We start from the raw sequence: 19614 nt of genomic DNA, 5'->3' as shown, positions 1-19614 counted from the left end.
GTTGTAGTTATAAAATAGTTTGTCAACAAGCCGTAAATGTTCTTGGGCCAATGACTTCACCACATTGAAATGGTCTACACAGTATGCATAATAGAGTGCATTATAGTATGCATGTCCATTTCTGCCATTGAAAATGAATTATGAAATTGTGTGTTTTTTGTATTTCACAATCAGACATTTTTCCTGCACATTTTAGAATTCTCAAAGTCGATTTTCAATCAGAACATTGAAATATAAACTTCAATGTGAGATTTCATGGACTCAATTTGGAGAGGAAAAAAATACATTTATTTGCATCTTTATTATATATTATACAGTACTCCGCTAAATTGAGTACAGCCCATTTTGAAAATGAATATTTTTATTCATTTCTCTGTAAATATAGGCAATGTATTTTAATGCATTTAAACAAAACAGATTTATTAAACATATATATTTATTAAAATAATATTTTAGTCACAGAACATATTTAGAAATATAAAGATGAGCAAAATATTGCAAAAAAAAATCTACAACCTACAAAATTATTACAATTTTTTGCTTCTCTTGATTTTAATATTTTTTTAATATTGACTTTAATATTTTTCTATAACATATACATTTGGGCGTACTAGTTTTTGGCCAGTTATCATAAGTTATTTTGTGAGATAAGCTCCAGATTTGGCTTCAGTACTGACTTATCTAATGTATATGCACAAATATAATGTTGTATAGCTTCCTATTAAAACTATTAATTTGAAATATAGATTTGTGAGGGGATGCTGAGCACAACATAATATTATATAATATAACATCTATACATTTATTTTATGTATATTTTATTTGAAGCTCTTTTCAGACCTGAGTTCATATCTCACAATTTGTATTGCAACCATAAAGACAGAATTCAGAGTTCAGATCTTGCCATTTTGAATGATGAACTTTAAATGCAGGTTGCTTCATTATTATTTTTTCAATTGTGAGCTAATATTGCAAGACACAAAGTCGCAATTCTGAAAACTATATATAAATGTAGTTCTAAAATTTATATTAAATTAGCATTATTAGCATTATATTATATTTAAAGTTTAAATAGTTCACCCAAAAATAAATATTCTGTCATCATTTATACACCGATTTGGTTGTGTCTGTTTGAAACCTCTATGAGCTACTTCTGTCAAAAGAAGATGTTTTTCAGAATGTTGTAAACATGGCTCAGTATTTGTTTTTTTCTTACTATGGAAGTCAATAGTTACAGGTTTTCAGCTTTTATTTAAAATATATTTCTGTGTGTTCAACAGAAGAAGAAAAAACTCATGTTTGGAATGACTTGAGAGGGAATAAATAGTGAGCAAATGTTCATTTTAGGGTGAACTCTCCTATATGCAAATGGCAATTCACTCCCTCTCAGAATTCAGTTACATTGTCCAATTTTTACTTTTTTTTCAATCTCGAAATTTTGATATTTAGCTTTAAGGGTCTCTATGGGACTGTACTCTCAGTTTAGAGCTTTGAAAACCAATTTCTGACTTTTCTCCGCAGTTGCACGTTTATAAATCCTGAGATAGTCTAAGCAATTCTAGCAATTGTTAAAAAAAATAAAGAAAAGTCAGAATTGTGAGTTTATACCCTTAAAAATCAAAAAACAATGGCAGAATATGCGATTGTGTTTTTCGAGTCTGTCGTGAAAACTAGCTTGATATGTGAAGCAGCAGCAGCGAGATGAGATGAGATGCTGCTGAGGGGTGTGGTCTCGGGGACGGGATGAGATGAGGAGATGTGAGAGGGAAGAGGAGGAGGGCTGGATGACAGAGCGATAGACAGGAGGAAACAGGAGAATAACGGCTTATTATTATTTCAGAATCATGGCTTATGCGATGGAATAAGGATCGAGATCGAGAAGAATGCGTCATTAATATCCTTCCGCAAATTAGGTAGGTGTCTTATGTATTATATTGTCTGTTCCATTCTGTGCGTTTCATTTTACTCCCATTTTTTCTTATAAATGTATTTTACAATGCATTGAAGATACATCATAAACTGATACGTTGTAATGTCCAAATTGTATTGTGCTGCACCGATACATTAGCCTATATTAAAGTCCGCGGAGGAGGTGTCGTCCTAGCATATTGTTGTTTTTATATGCTCTAGAAAGATTACAGTAGTCCAAAATTCACGATAATTTACAGCAATGTAAAATGTGTGATGTTCTAATATGTATTTAGACGATTCATGCATTTATTTACTAAATATCGTGCTAGGCCTAGATTTACATCCTCTGTATCCAAGGACATTGGGCGCGAGCAGTGCATTGCCCACGGTGTTCATGAAGAGCGGAAACAGCCATAGTCAGGGATACGATTTTCTGCTCCACATTTCTCCCGCAAGAACATGTTATTTTGAAGCGGATAAAAAAGACTTGGAAATGTTTAACTCACATTTTGTGAGATCACTTATCTTCTGTCGTGTGGAGTAGATAAAAATATGTCTTCATTATGCATGATCATTAGTGTGTAGTGTAAATAACGTGAAAATTGCCAAATATGCACATCAGAGGTCAGGACAAGAATACCAAAATGCATTTAAAGGAGTGCATATGTTACTAGATTTCATATTTTTACATATTTGTTAGATATAAACGTCTGTACTGAGAGTACTCGTGTCTACATAAGATTACAAATAAACTGGTGCATACAGATGCTGTGTTTCAGTTCAAGTTCATCAGAATTGTGTGTGTGTGTGTGTGCTCTGACACATTATATTATGCTCTGACACACTGGAAATAATAAAACATATCAGTGTTATCATCTAATATCAGTGCAGTGGAAAATTATAGATTATTTTCGAAATATATTAAATAATATTAAATTTATGTCCCACTCCTCGATTAAGTTGATGCATTTGTTTTACTTTTGTATTTCTTAACAAAATGTATTTTTCTTGATATTTCAGACACTAATTATATCCAGGATGTGATCCCCAAATGTTTACAAACTTTTAAGAAAAGCATCAACTTAAAAATCAGGACATAAAAACTATTCCACCATGCACCCCTCCTCTCGTCCCTCTGTGCCCCCACGCACCCGCAGGTTTGACAATAAGCGCACAGAGCCAAAACCAAGTCAAGGGGCTAAGAGAGAGGACAAAAATATGAACACAGGATCTTCATCCCCTCGTCGTGGCACACGGGGACCACCTGAGTCTTCCAGGTTAAAAGGCCCTGGTCAAGGTGCACGGGCCCCAGTGGTTCAGTCCAAACTGACACGGCCAGTAAGGAATGGTGCTCACGCAATACCAGCAGTCTCAAAACCAAAAAGTGGGCGTGCTGTATCAAACGTAGCCCCGGCTGTGGATCCAAATTGCAATGAGCCCAGCCTTCCTTGTCTGTGCTGTGATGGCCATTCACCTCAGGATAGCAACAGCCTTTTTAATCACAACCATAACAACAATAACACTGTAAACATCAGGCAACAAATGAAGATACCGCCACCGTCTCCTCCGAATGAGTTGCCTTTTCCAAAACAAGAAACTGAAGATGATAAGTGTAAGCCAGAAGTAAAACAACCTGATGACTTACCTTTCCCAGTGGAGGAGAAAGAGGAGGAAAATGGTAATGTGGATAAAAAAGAGGGCGATGACCTAAAAAATGATGACTGCAGTGTAAATGTGATTGGCATGGTTGATGTGAATGGCAATGGCAATTGTGATGGGGATGATGATGAAGATGACGATGAAGATGATGATGATACCCTTGTCCCTTCTTGCTGCAATTGCCCAGAATCCATGCTGGACTTCTCTCTCACATCTTCTACCTCATCTTCTTCCACATCCATTAGTAGCTGCTCAGATCTGGAGTGTGACTGCCCTGATACATTTTCATTGTCATCCCAGGACCAAGAGGCCCCTGAATGCTACCCATCTTCTTGTTCCCCACTCTCCAGCTGTCCTTCCTTTCAGTCCAGTGCCATACCATTGGATCTCAACATTTCTGCAAGATCACCTTGCTCTTCTGATGAAGGCTATCCATCAGCACCTTGCTCTCCTTCTGACTACACAGAGAGCAAGTTTTCAGAAGAAGAAAAATGTATTAAAGTGGATCTTCTCCATTTTTTAGACTCGATAGAAGAGTTGGGTAAAATGGATTTGTTCTACCGCATTGTTAGGCTGGCACATTGGCAACTTGACGGAGAACTGATTCTCAGAGATAGATTGGATCACCAGCAGAAGCTTCAGAGGGTCAATAAAGAAGTGAAGTTGGCTTATTTTGTGAAACTTCAAGAAGAAGGGTTTAACTTTGGCGATGAGGATATCACTGGAGTTTTGGACGAAATGGGCAACATTGACATTCCTTGGAAGTTTTATAAAAGCAACAAATCAAGTGACTCCCAGGAATTTTCTGATGCGGGGGTGGATCTGACAGCTCCTTCTGACCTTGATGAAACAGCTTCCTCTGATTCACTTGCTCCATCACCATTAGAGCCTCCTCCCCGGCCCCCAAAACCTCCAACAAGGCATGTAAGTGTGCAGCAGGGATCACACACTTATGAGAACATCAGTGGACATACCTTCTCAGCCTCATCCACCAATAATGCTACTTCTTTTTCCACAAGTGTCCCTGTTCCTTCCATGGCATCTTCATCCCCAGCCTTGAAACCTCCTGCCCTTCCACCTCCACCATCACAGCCTGTGCCCTACTTCTCTCTTAATACAGACAGACCTGCTCTCTCCTCCCCCACACCACCCATCCCTCCACCAAGAAGACGTCATAAAGCCCGACTAGAGGCTCAAAGACTTGCTGAGCTTGAAAGAGAAAAGACTCCTCTATCCCTTCCACCTCCAACGTCAAGACCTCCTCCGTTGCCACCACCACCTGCTATGTCCTCTCCCCCAGCTATCCCACCTCCACCATCACTCCCACCGCCTCCATCTTTTCATGCTCTGGATGTGGAAATCCGAAAGTTGCTTGCACTAGCAGGCCTCACCCAAGCTGAATTGCTTAAACTTAGTCCTGAATTGGGTGTTTGTGTAGACGTAGTTGTGGAGAATGAACAGCAGCCAATGTCTGATGTCTCACAAATTGGAGAAATCAGTGTAAACAGAGCACACAAGGAAGACAGTGTGGATAAGCGGTTACATTGCAGATTGAGGGAGGAAACCAGATTTGGGAAAGATATACAGAAGGTAGAAACTCTCAGTGAAAATGAGATTTCTAAGGACGAACAGAAAGAAGCATACAGGACAACATCCTTCACAGAAATGGCAAGACGGCGAAAGAGAAATGGTGGAAACTGTAACCAAAACTGCAGCTGTGGTATTGGATCTCCCAACTCATATTACAGCACTGATCTTAGCAATACAAGCATCCCAAATGTGAGCTTTGGAAGTTTTGATTATACTTCAGTGATTTCAGACACTCCACCTCCTCCACCTCCACGACCATTACCCCCTTGCCCACCAGTTATTTCCAATCCTCCTGAACTTCCCCCTCTCAAGCCATGCACTCTACCTGCCAATGCATCTCGACCTGATAGATTTGATTGGCTAATAGCCTTTACCCCAGATGCTGAGCCACCACCTCCTGATATGCGAAAACCATCCAATGATGGCATGTTGCAAAAAGGATCATTTTCAGGCCCAAAAGTCACCACCTTTAAAGAACTACGCAATAGAAGCAAACAGAGCTCCCCACCAGCTCCTATTCAACCAGAACCTGATCCAACAGTCATCACCCCAGACCCTGATTTCTTGTACAACCTCAAATGGAGAAGAGAGAAGACAGATGGAGATGGCTGGGAATATACTTCCCAAGCACAAGCCTCTTTTCTTCAGCCACCGCCAACTCCTGCCTCATTGTCCCTCTTTAGGGAAATGTGCCGCCTGAATATACAAGATGATTGCCGAGCCGATCCCAAAGTCTCCCAACACATTGGCTCATCAGTAAGTGAAGGCAGCCTTAGAACTATTTGTGGTGATAAAGCTGCTCACACCAAAAAGATTCAAAACGAAGATGACCTGGAAGTCAGGGGAATGGCAGATGGAGCGTGGACTTTGGAGTCCAGGACAACAGGTAAAGTTGCATTTCAGAAATATATTTGTTTTCCCCTGACATGTTCTGTCTTAGAGAGTTCATCCACATCATAAATAGCAAAATTCAGTGGTATATTAAGAAGAGAATAAAAGAACAATGATCTGATGATATGGAAAGTGGTGAGCCAAGATGAGAATCACACAGGCAGATGGGTAGATGAATCAGCAGAGCAAGACTGGAGGGAATCTCAGAATGCAGCAGGCTTAATGCTGTGTTGTTTCTCATGATGTCACAAAGCCTTTTAATTATTCATCCTCTCAGCAGGCCAAGTCCTTTTCTCTCATCCTCTCTTCCTTTCCCTGCCACACATTCTCTTATACTTTATTCAATCAACATTCTTTTTTTTCAGGCACTCGTTTGTGATTTATCTGAAATGAAATCAAAAGAACGAGATTTTCAAAACCTAAATAACCATACCATCAAAAATATTCTCATTCACAGGGGCGGACTTAGTGATTTGGTGGCACTAGCATTTTTGAAAAATAAACTGCTTGTCAAAAAGTATAATATATGTATATTTATAAAAATTCACAAATAAATGAAAAAAATCACAAGTAAAAAAAACAAGTTCACAAACTACGTACACAGGGTTGTGCAAGCTCGGTCCTGGAAGGCTGGTATCCTGCAGATTTTAGCTCCAACTTGTTTCAACACAGCTGCACAGATGTTTCTAGAAAGCCTTGTAAGAGCTTGATTAGCTATCACAGTTTCGTCTGATTGGGGCTGAAACTAAACTTTGCAGGACACCGGCCCTCAAGGACCAAGTTTGGCCACCCCAATGTACAGTTAATTAGCCATTTTCTTTCATTCATTCATTTTCTTTTTGGCTTAGTCCCTTTATTAATCTGAGGTTGCCACAGCAGAATGAACCACCAACGTATCCAGGACATGTTTCACGCAGCCCTTCTAGCCGCTACCCATCCCTGGGAAACATCCATACACTCTCACTCACACTAATACACTACAGACAATTTAGCCTACCCAATTCACCTACCACATGTCTTTGGACTGTGGGGGAAACTGGAGCACCCAAAGGAAACCCACGCAACCGAGGGGAGAACATGCAAACTCTACACAGAAACGCCAGCTGACCCAGTCGAGGTTCGAACCAGCGACCTTTTTGCTGTGAGGCGACAGCACTACCTACTGCGCCACCGTGTCGCCCTTTATTAGCCATTTTTGAGATTAGATTTTTGTGAATAGTAATTATACATAAAAAAACATTTAAACAAATTTAATTCACAATCCATCAAACTAATAATTTCACCATTTTTCATATTGATTGAGTAATTGCTGTTTGTGAATCTGTAGCCATTTCACTGGGAAATGTAATGTGAACAGAACCTCTCTTAAGAAGCTCACAGCGCTCATGACCTGACAGCTGTTTTGGCCAGACAGCAGGATCGCGGAGGAAGCTGTGTTTTGTTGTTGGTCGTATTAAAATTTTTTTCCCAAATGTTCTGTAAATTCTCACTCATGCACACTACCTGCCTCTACTCTGATCGCTGGCAGACTGGTGTCACTAAAATCTCTGTGATTGTGAACAACAGCAAGAAAAGAATAAACCTTCCATTTAAATTATGACATTTAAAACAGTGAAGAAGCGGATCGGTTTGACAGTACCAGGGAAATACCTCACAGTCCCAGTGCTAAAACGTTTGCCATCGGCATGCAGAGGAATGATCTGCTCTCAATGCTGCAGACAGCTGTGTGGCATCACCCGTAGCTTGTTCGAAGAGTAACGTTAGGATCGGTACAGCACAGGCACATGAGAGTCTCTAAAAATCTTCAGTAACACCTAAAACATTCGCTAATCGCTTAAAATTTGGTGCTAAAAGGGTCTGAAAAGTTTTTAAGTTGGCAAAACTGCCTAACAGAGTCTTTAATTGAAACGCTGTGCTCAAGCCTCACGCATATGGTGTACGGACGTAATGTTACATTATTCATTCATTATTCAAAACAAGTAATAACGTCAAAATCTTTACAGTTATAGATAGATTTTACAACATATGGTAGAAAATGTATAAAAGAGCTCTATGATTATTATGGGCTTCTTGGCATTGGTCGGGGGCCCCTAATTCCCCCAGGCCCTAAGCGGCTGCTTACCACGCTTATTGGTTAAGTCCGCCCCTGCTTATACAGTAGTCTTGATGCTTACCACACACCTCTTTTCCACTCTCCTCAACCTTCCTTTGTCATTTTTCTGACATGCATTGCTATCTCCAGTTATAAAATTGATTCTCCTATGCTTGTTATTCTCTCCTCATTATTTCCAATTGCCCCTTTCACTTTTGCAGTGCTCGTTTCTTATTATTTCTTATTCTTGTTGTTTATCTGCCCAATGGAAAATGCAAATTTGCTTGTATCGGGTTACAACACATTTGACATCAAATTTAAATGGCCTCTAATGTGCCTGTAAATTGAGTAGGAAATACATTAGAGGAAGCCCTCATTTTGGTTTACAAGGTTAGCTTATCGCACAACTCTGCTAAAAAGCATGGTTTGGCTAATTAGCACTAATCCTTTTTCATGAATATCAGTATTCACGATTTTTACACTTAGTGTTTATTTCTTTAAGTTGTGTGTGTTTTTATTAGCAAACTGCTATTTGGTGAATCATGTATTTTTCTAGTTAGCACAAGAACATGTGCTTATGCCTTTAAGTGTAGCAAAGGTATGACTCAGGCCTTTACACCAATCACAACACAGCAACAGAGAAAGAGGAAATGCTGAGTCAATATTACTTTGGAGTGAGACGTTTGAGAGAGAGAGAGATATCAGCACAAGTTCAGGTAAAGTGGAATGATTTTCATGCAAGCAAACGATAATACTCAAGTGATATTTGCTGTTTAATGAAGCCTAATGAAGTGTAAAATGTTTATAGTGTATGATTCAGTTTTGTTAGGCTTTTGCAACAGGCAGTCCACTATTACGAATCAGAAGGTGATTGTCAGTGTTCTATGTCTGAAAGTGCTTTCAGTATGTCAAGGTCTTTGCCATTGCAGGTGAAATGTGATCCTAGTGCAGCTTTTGTGAGAGAGGGTTCGTGCTTACCCGTTGTTGTTTGATTGGTGAGGAATCAGATGTATTGCTGATAGGCTTACACTGTATACCTCCATAGAAAAGAAGTATATATATTTTGAAAGGATTTTTGTTTTAGTTATACAAATTTAAAGGATATGGCACTCATTTTGTGCAGTTATTAGGTCAGGGTATCGAGTTCAATACTTTTTTAGGCATTGACAGAATTGCCTCATATTGAAAAATGTCTTGTCATTTAGTACCGAATTTTAATGAGATGGGTAACTCTTGTCAATGTTAGCAAACCAAGTGTGTATGATGGCAAATCTATTGCAAATAGAAACTTATAGAAAGATACAGTGCTCAGCATAATTGAGTACACCCCATTTTGGAAATGACGAATATTTATATCCATTTCTCAGTGAATATAGGCAATGTATTTTGGTGCATTTAAACAAAACAGATTGATTAAACAGATATATTTATTGAAATAATATTTTAGTCACCAAACATATATAGAAATTGAACAATAATACAATTAAATTCAAGCAAAATATTGCAAAAATAAGTTACAAGTTAGAATTTTTCAACTAAATTTTTAAAATTGCTTCTCTTGATTTTTCCTCTTTTTAAAATTAGTATTTAATATTTTTCTATAACATATAATTTTGGGTGTTATAGTTTTTGGACCGTTATCGTAAGTTGTTTTGTTAGATTAGCTCAAGATTAGGCTTCAATACTGACTAATCTAATGTATATGCACAAATATAATATTGTATAGCTTTCTATTAAAATATGAATTTAAAAATGAATTAGATAGATTTGTGTGTACTTATATATGTTGAGCATTGTAATATGTAATCTTGTTAAAAAAAAAAAAAAAAAATGGTATTGCGAAAAAAGTATTGTTCTGGAACCGATATTGAATTCAAAGTATTTGTAAAAAAAAATATATATATATATATATATAATAACAATAAAAACTAAACAACCTGCAAAAAATGGTATAGGAAAAAAGTATCGTTCAGGAACCGGTATTGAATTCAAAGTATCAGTATTCTATCGAAAAGTTAAGAAAACCAAGCCCTGGCAGGTAAAAGAAAAGAAAATGTGTGCACTTGACTGATTAGTTTTAATGAGTTTTTGGATTTGAAAATTTATTGAAATTATAATATAACTTGTGTTTATTTCTATAAGCTGAAATTGTTATTCTCTTTTTTTAGCCTGTTCTGACCTGTGAAACTTTTTAAGCAGCATTTCATAACATGCCATCATATCAAGTGTGTTATTATTTTGTCATCTTTATACAGTGAATGATAAACATTTTCCTCATAGGCTATGGCATGTTCAGCCAAGTTCTAATGTTAGTATGATCAGGGGCGGATTTAGGGATTTTGAGGCCCTAAACAATTCCAGCCATAAGGCCCAAGTCCTGAAATGCACCCTTTGAACGTTTAATTAATATTTAATTATGTATATTGCTGTTTTTTTATATCAATTTTATTTTCGACATTTTAAATTAATGCAATCTCTACATTTTTAAAGGATTAGTTATCTTAAAATGAATTTATAACTAAAAAATAATAATAATAAAAAAAAAAAAAAAAAAAAAAAAAAAAAAAAAATATATATATATATATATATATATGTATAGGTATATATATATATATATATATATATATGTATATATATATATATATATATATATATATATATATATATCTATATATATATATATATATATATATATATATATATATATATATATATAGGTATATATATATATAGGTATATATATAGGTATAATTGGGGGCCTCCAGATTTCCTTTGGCCCTAAGCGGCTGCTTACCTTGTTATTGGTTAAATCCACCCCTGAGTATGATTTTTACAACATAGAAAATTCTTAAATATTACGTATTGAATGTCTAAATGAGTTCTCTATCATGTTTCATCATATTTACATAAGTGCATTCTCTCTTCAAAATGACACTAACATTTTCCCATTCTCTCTTTTTTCTCCCTCTTTCTTCACTGTTTGCTGGTTTACCATCCTTTCCCATTCTTTCCATTCTGAATCTGTCATGTTATACATTCATAAATTCTTCACCCTACAATGCCTTCTTCACTCTAAATGCACCTATAATGCTCCTGTTAAAGTGTCCTCACCACCCCTGTCCCTTTCCTTGACCTCACCTTATTACCTGCACTCTGCTTCTCTGTCACAAGCCTCCCAGTTTTATCATGCTGACACTACCAGTGATCACGCCATGTCCCATTATGAGGGTTCCGTAAACATCTCGAATCCCTTATGCATAAATTCCACTTTTGACTGCAGCAAACACTACTATAGTGACTCCCTGTACTCCGCCGGCCTGGAAAACAATACATTTTTGTTCTGTAAACAAGAAAATGGCCTCAACAGTAGCATGGATTCTCAGTATCACCACTGTTATCATGCTGACAGCTTTCTAGATTCTTTATACGTCTGTGGGCATGAGCCTGATAACGCGAAAAACAGCCTCTGTCCCGTGTATAATAACGAAGTTGATTCAGTCAGAAATGACGGTTCACTCTACAGTGATAGCAGATACTCAGGAAACCCCCTGAAGCTGTTCACTGACCCTGAACCACCGACTGACATTAACACACTCACTGAAGGAGACATAACGCCTTACAAAAACATTGACATGCAGACTTACATAACAATGCGAAACCTCAAAAATAAGCACAATGCGAATAAATCCAGTTATAAAGAAGCCGACTCGCTTTTCGATTTGAACTCGGACCGCATTAATGATTCAAAACTAACTAACAATCCCTTTTTTGACAGCAGTGAACCCACAAAACAGGACAAACTTGTATCTTTCCCTGCCTACTACCTTTATAACCCTAAAAACTGTCCCTTGCATAAAGGCGCCCCACCACGGCTGTCCCCCGTAGGTGCGATCTCTCCTCCCCACAGGTCCGGGCCTCCAGTTCCTGGCACAGATGTTGCCCGTCTCTGTTCACCCCTTTTCCCTCGCAGTCACACCATTCCCGCCCTCGCTGCTCCCCTTTATTACCCTTATCTGTACACCCCCCCTGTTGAACCCCCTGTGCGGGAGCCACCGGTCCCCATACTTCACTCTCTGCAGAGTCCACCACCGCTCACTTTCAGTAAGAGATCAGCCCATTCTCATTTCTCTCACTTCGTCCTCCACCTCTTTCTACTATTCTTTGATTCTAAAGCATCATGTCTGTTTGCCGATGTGTCTCATTCATGTCTTGTTTATATTATAGCACTCTCGGTGTTTGTGAAAATGTGAAATATGTTGTTGTCTGTTGCATGATGACCTCAGAATGTGTTTCTGATTGTGATAAATTATGGCTTATTTTATTTTGTTTTCTTTTATTTGCAATTTTTTATTATAAAATATGTCCATATTAAATTTAATTAAATTAAAGCTACACTACGTGGGTAACTTGTAGCCCTCCAGTGGTTGATTCATAAAATTACTTGCGTTTTTTTTGTTTTGTTTTTTGCTTATAATGTGAGTTTGGAATTAGATAATTGAGTTACTCTCATGTTTTTATTCTATGATAACTTCTGCACATTTTGGGACTTTTTTATTTAGAGAACAGACAAACGTAAACTTGATTTTATAAGATTCTGCCTGTGAGCCAATCAGACTTTCAACGAACGCAAGATGACTAAACAGAATCATCCCAGATTGATTATTCATCCATGTTAAATTCTTGACACTAGCAGATAGGGATGATTATAATGCTGTTTTGAAATAAAATAATGAATAAGTGATATTTTTTCGATAGTCTACAGAACAAATCATTGTCATTTAATAACTTGCCTAATTACCCTAGCCTGCCTAGTTAACCTAATTAACCTAGTTAAGCCTTTAAATGTCACTTTAAGCTGTATAGAAGTGTCTTGAAAAATATCTAGTCAAATATTATTTACTGTCATCATGGCAAAGATGAAATAAATCAGTTATTAGAAATTAGTTATTAAAACTATTATGTTTAGAAATTTGTTGAAAAAATCTCCCTGTTAAACAGAAATTGGGGGAAAAATAAACAGGGGACTGATAATTCTGACTTCAACTGTATATTTACATTAGGTGAATTAAGAGATGCATCTCTATGAAGATGATGTACATTTTTAAATGCAGAGTTTAATAATAATAATAATAATAATAATAAACAAAATTAAGTGATTGATTTAGATGCATTGTATTACATTAAGTAAGATGAAATGTAAATGTTTTCTATTGTTGCTTAATATAGCAAATTTCTTAAGTATTTTAAATGTGAGATATTTTAAATTTTAAAATGTTATACAAGTGTACAGCTTTGAAGGTCAGTTTAAAACAGTTTAATTTATGAGGTCTTAACTACAAAAATAAACATTTGGTTAAGCTGATCTACAGAGTTTTTGCTTTATGCCTGAAAAGGAGGAGATTTATTGTATACTAATGGTATAATAAAAACTGTTAAAAGCTTCAGTTAATGAAATCATTTAATCATTTCCATATTTTTTTAGAATTATATGGTTCAATCTAAATTTGACCTTTTTCAAAAAATCTTTTCAATTTGAGAGATTTTTGATATAGTGCATTTAGGGTCTGGCCATTTTCATACATAAAAGAGACTTGTTTTCCATATCGTTTTTGTAAATAAGAAATTTACAAAAGCTCGACATCTCAGACCTTGATCATTCCAAGGTGGTGAGTGGTTTTTGTGCTATTTTGCACAGATTATTTTATGGCTCGAGGTCAAAATGCTGGAAACTATTAGAACTTTGGCTAGTAAGCTTTAAGGCAAATAAGCCAAAGCAATAATTGGTATAGATACCTGGATTGTGAACTATATAAACTCTGCTTATGCAGCTTTCTCTGCATACAGTGCATCTGGAAAGTATTTATAGTGCTTCACTTTTTCCACATTTTTTAATTCCAAAATAGATTCAATTCATTTATTTCCTCAAAACTCTACACACAAACCCCATAATGACAACGTTTTTGATTTTTAATTGTTAAGTGTTCACAGCCTTTGCTCAATACTTTGTTGATGCACCTTTGGCAGCAATTACAGCCTCAAGTCTTTTTGAATATGATGCCACAAGCTTGGCACACCTGTCTTTGGGAATTTTTGCCCATTCCTCTTTGCACTACCTCCCAAGCTCTATCAGGTTGGATGGGAAGCGACGGTGTACAGCCATTTTCAGATCTTAAATAGGATTTAGGTCTGGGCTCTGGCTGGGCCATTCAAGGACATTCACAGAGTTGTTAATATTTTGGCGGTGTGCTTTGGGTCATTGTCCTGCTGGAAGATGAAGTCTTAGGATCTTTCCGGATGCACTGTATTCTTTAGTAGTGTCTGAACTACTTTTCTAACATTTAAAATGTATGACATAAAATCTGATCCTGCAGCGCTAAAATATTGTGAATAATAATAATAATAAAGCTCATGACAAGTACACCAATTAAAATTCCCATGTTTTAAATATTTATTGATGATGTAAATGTTGTCGATGAGGGGAAAAGTTACATAGTGTAGCTTTATAAATCTTTTTTTTAAATATAGATGTATTCATATTGCTCTCGTTTAACATTTTATCTTGATTTAATGGCCTTTATGTAATTTATTGTACTTCTAACCTAACATTTATATTTAGTTCATTTGAAAATGATTTTTATAAAATGCTTCTCAGCATGTCTTGTTTTTCCTTTATCTTATAGTAATGCATGAGGCCAACCAATATATGTCAAAGTAAATCCAAATATTTCTCAAATGAATAAATCACTTCCATCATTTATTCATGAATATTTGTACCTATACACGTTCCTCACAAGCTGCTATCTTGTACTGCACTGGATGGCTCAAGATCAACTGTAATACAATGATCTTCTAATAATCGAGTTTCTAACCCCGCCCTGCTGTTTTTCCTCTTAATAGCTGTCCGCAGCTTCTCTTTTGCCGGCTCTGAGCAGAAGAATGGGGCCTGGATGGGAGAGGATGTGAGGTCCTCAATGAGTGCTGAAGGGCTGTCTTCTGTATGCCTGCTAGAAAAGAAAAGTAATTTAGAATATACGATTACTGTTAAAAAGTGTTTTATTGTTTTTTTATTTTGCTTTTGTAAATAATTGTCATTTAATGTGTTTCTGTCACAAAGCTCTTGTCAATTCAGTCAGTGTGGCAGTGGAGGCCATTTTGGCTCAGTTCAGTTCATCCAGGACTGTTGTTCAGAAGGTAAGTGTTGTGCTGTTTTAACTTTTCAAATTGGCATTGTTAGTTCCACTTTAGTTTAAAGAGCCCCTATTTTGCATTATCAAAGGTTATATTTTAGGTTTTTGGGGTCTCCAATATCAGGCTGATATGCATGCAAGGTCAAAAAACACTTTCATTGTCTTAAAATATGCATTTATTTATACCTAATTATCCCAACGACTCTCATACGATTCGTTCAGCAATTAATTTGTTCCCAAACCTCTCCTTTGCGTGAGGCTAATCTGCGCTGATTGGTATGATGACCCAGTCTGTTGTGATTGGTCGACTGCGTACCGCGCGAAATGCCCACCAAGGCTATGAAGTAGCACACAGAGTATGTGAGAGCCCAATGCAGGAATGCATTAAAGCAATACAGTTAAACACCAGCATATTACTTTACTCTTAACCACAACCCCAACTAATAACAATGTTACACATTCAGTATTAATCCAGTTAAACTATTTTGAAAATTGACCACGCCACATATGTAGAAACAGCTGATGGTGGCCATAGCAAAGACAAATGGCAGAGGATCGCGAGTTCAGAAATGCATTTAAATCTGTATCTTTATATCTGTTTTCGATGTGGTTTTGGATGCAATATGTGATTAACCCCATACAGATTTGACCTGAGGAATACAGTACAAGCACTGATCTGGTGTTTAATAGATACATGATTACAAGCCGCAAACTACACAAAACAAGGCAACAATTTTAATGACACTTACATGTTATGATCTGAAGGAAGAAGAAACTAATCCATATGAACTGTAACAGTTGCTGACGAAGTCCCTGTAAAAGTCTGACAAAGTCCCATACATTAGTAGTCTCTGCTGCTCCTTCCTTCAATCGCAAACGGCCAATGAGTCCTGCGAAGCAGTGTAGATTAATGTATCATAAATCAGAGAAACGAAAGGAACAAACACAACACTTGGTTGGCTATACTGTGGTGTTGTTGGGAAAATGAACTTTAACCCTTTATTCACAGCAGCTGAATCTCCATCTGTCAGTGATCTTCATGTCACGATCAGTCTCGTAATCCCCGTGCTCAGCTAGTGTCTGAAGGGAAAGGCGCATTCACGTTTTACCAGATCCGGTACTTCATATTTGGTGATGTACCGTATTGACGTCGATGCATTCAAGCAAAAGATCCGAACCCAACATGATTTATTTATTTGACCGACTATTTTGTTAAAGAATCAATAGTTGTAAACACATTGCACTTTTAGATTTAAACCTCAGCTGGATGTTTTTATTCACTTAGAGCTGTGTTACACACTGCATGGAAAGTCAGTTTCAAAAACCCATAATAGGGGCTCTTTAATATAAGCCTTTACCCAAATTGACCATAGTTTTATTATGGTACAAATGTAGTAACTATGTTTTTTGGCATATTGATTACCACTTGTTTAACTACAGTTTTATTTCAAAACCATGGTTAATATATGGAAACCGTCGTTTAACTAAAATAAAATGTTTTGTATTATTGGGTTAATATCATTGTTCAATTTTGCTGAAAACTTTTCCACAGAACAAAAAAACATAGAACAAATAAAGAGAGTAAATCCGTACCTGTTTTTTTCCTTCTATCTTCATGCCACTTTCATGCACTTGGCTTATCTCTACCTTTTTCTTTCTCCAGTTTCACTCAGTAGATAAGGTACTTCGAAGTTCATGACGATGAGCTTTGCGAATGACTTATTTGCACACTAACCTCATGCACCTTTTCACCTCTTTCTCCTATTTTCATCTCTATTTTAAATTCATTTGAATCACCTTATCCTATATCACGTTTTCTGTTGTTCCATTGCTTTGCACATTTTTTTTATTCTTTCTCTGCCTCTTGTCTGTCTTCCGTTTCCCTTTCCTGACCTCTGTTGACAGAGCCTTTCTGGAGACAGCAGTGTAAATCCCTCTCTGGGTCGTCTGGTACTGCAGTGCCTTTGCCCAGCCCTGCGCAGCCTGCTCTGTGATGGACTCAAGCCCCACCAGAGTGACCTCATTGCAGGCAGAAGGCCAAATTCACCCTGGGGTTTGGTTCAGGCCTCCACCAAGCCAGGTAGACATCTGGCATAAACATCACGTTTGATATTATATCACTCGTTCTCTCTCTCTCTCTTTCACAATCTCTCATCCTGAGGCCTGTTTCATTCTCTTCTGTTCTGGCACAGTGAATCCCTGCAGTACTGACTCACCGATCTCTGTCATACTTCCAGTCTTTAAATATTCCTCCGTTTTCTCCCTCAATGTTCTTTCTTTTCGCTGCTTATATTCCTTGTCTAGTATTTTCAGGAGCATTAGCGTGACTTTAGTAAATTGTGAACATTCGTTTTGTTGCCATTGATGCCAGATGAAGTGATAATGTCATTTATGTTTGTCCTTCAGGCCCGAGCACACAGGCTTTGCACAGCCTTCAGACTAAAGTAGCAGGTCTTCATCAGCTGAGGCAGAGCAGGCACAGGTTCAACGCCTTCCTGTTTGGCCTTCTCAAGTAAGATAGAACTTACCACAGCCTAAAATCGAATTATTTTATTGTTGACCTCTGTGTGTATTGACTGTATCTTTTTCTCATCTGATTTATTATCACCCTCATCTAATTTGTCATGCAGTATCAAGCTTTTGGATTATTGGCTTTCACATCTGCAGTCCTGCAGTGGTAAGTGTTGACATTTACTGGTATTGCTGAAAAATACACCTTAAAGGGATAGTTTACTCTAAAATTTAAATTAGCATTTTTATTTTAAGTGGTTTCAGATCTTTATTATTACATTTTTTGATATATCTTTTATATATAAGCAGTAATGCAGTCGATGTATCGGTCCATTATGGTAAATAAGAAGGAGCTGCGCCGAAAGACAAAAATCTCGATTTACCAGTCAATCTACATTCCTACTCTCACCTATGGTCATGAGCTTTTGAAAGGACAAGATCTCGGATACAATCGGCCCTTATATATAGGGTGAGGAGCTCTGTCACCCAGGACGAGCTTGGAGTAGAGCCTCTGCTCCTCCACATCGAGAGAATTCAGTTGAGGTGGCTCAGGCATCTGTTTCGGATGCCTCCTGGACGCCTACCTAGGGAGGTGTTCCAGGCATGTCCCACCGGGCGGAAGCCTCGGGGATGACCCAGGACACACTGGAGAGACTATGTCTCGGCTGGCCTGGGAACGCCTCGGGATCCCCCCGGAGGAGCTGGAGGAAGTGTCTGGGGAGTGGGAAGTCTGGAGTTCTCTTCTCTGGAGACTGCTGCCCCCGCGACCCGGCCCCGGATAAGCGGACGAATATGAGATGAGATCTTTTATTATGGAGTTTCTTAGTTTCCAATGAACCAAAAAGAACTTGGTAAGAAGTTGGTAACCAGAAACCACTGACATCCATAGTGGAAAAACACACACTATGGAATTCAATGACTTTCGGTTTCTTTTGGCTTCAATGAAACTCATACATGTTTGAGGATGAGTAAGATGAGATTTTGGGGTGAGCTATGCCTTTAGGCTATTTTTAATTTTTAGACCAGAAAGAAATTTGTAAGTAACTGTCTAAAAATTGGTCTGAAATTGTAACAATTTTTAAAAATAATTTCAAATTCATCAAAAATGGTATTAAGAAGCAGCAGCTGAGCTAAAAACTGGTCTTATAAACAATGGTTTTCAGTTATGTTCTACAGTGTTACACCAGATCAACACATTTTGCATCCCTGCATTACAGTGTACTATCCATCATAAATAGTATGTGAAATTAATGTGTGTCTCACAGCATAACATTTTGGAGTATGCCAAAAGTACCAGGATTGTCTATTCCTGGTGGATTTTCAAAAATTGGATCAGTACATACACTGCAAAAAATGATTTCTTACTTAGATTTTTTGTCTTGTTTCTAGTCCGAATATCTAAAAATCCACAAATCAAGAAGCATTTTCTAGACAAGCAAAACATTTTGTCTTGTTTTATTAAATAATATGCAAAAATTAAGTGAGTTTTTTATTAAAACAAGCAAAATAATCTGCTAATGGGGTAAGCAATATAATCTTATGTCGAAAGGAAAAACAAGATTATTTTGCTTCCCCCATTGGCAGATAACTTTGCTTGTTTGTGTTTTGTCCACAATTGGCGGATCAATGCTACTGATTTTCTCTCCAATACAGTAGGACATTAAATACAAATTTTAAGAGGTTTACTGTGACAAGGTGCTTGATAGTCCAGGTAGCATATCAGGATGTGTATAACTATACCCCAGAGTGTGTTAAAAAGACAGTTTTATGCTT

General features: G+C 37.2%; 1 protein-coding gene across 3 annotated transcripts in view; it reads left to right on the top strand.

Moving 5' to 3' along the window:
- The first annotated feature begins 1757 nt into the window (after positions 1-1757).
- rusc1 (RUN and SH3 domain containing 1) overlaps positions 1758-19614 on the top strand; it is a 30283-nt gene continuing 12426 nt past the window's right edge. The window contains exons 1-9 of one of the 3 annotated variants that reach the window (XM_056474951.1): positions 1758-1913; positions 2932-6046; positions 11246-12244; positions 15041-15160; positions 15258-15334; positions 16994-17011; positions 17236-17410; positions 17737-17842; positions 17961-18007. In XM_056474951.1, coding sequence (XP_056330926.1) covers positions 3025-6046; positions 11246-12244; positions 15041-15160; positions 15258-15334; positions 16994-17011; positions 17236-17410; positions 17737-17842; positions 17961-18007 — 4564 coding nt within the window. In that variant the 5' untranslated portion in view covers positions 1758-1913; positions 2932-3024. The remainder of the gene's footprint in view (positions 1914-2931; positions 6047-11245; positions 12245-15040; positions 15161-15257; positions 15335-16993; positions 17012-17235; positions 17411-17736; positions 17843-17960; positions 18008-19614) is intronic. The other 2 variants (XM_056474953.1, XM_056474952.1) reach the window with 2 other exon arrangements.

Source organism: Danio aesculapii, chromosome 16 (genome assembly GCF_903798145.1).
Source record: "Danio aesculapii chromosome 16, fDanAes4.1, whole genome shotgun sequence".
NCBI classification, from domain to species: Eukaryota; Metazoa; Chordata; class Actinopteri; order Cypriniformes; family Danionidae; genus Danio; species Danio aesculapii.
Note: the sequence above shows the minus strand (reverse complement) of the source record. Positions and strands in the feature narration are given on the sequence as shown.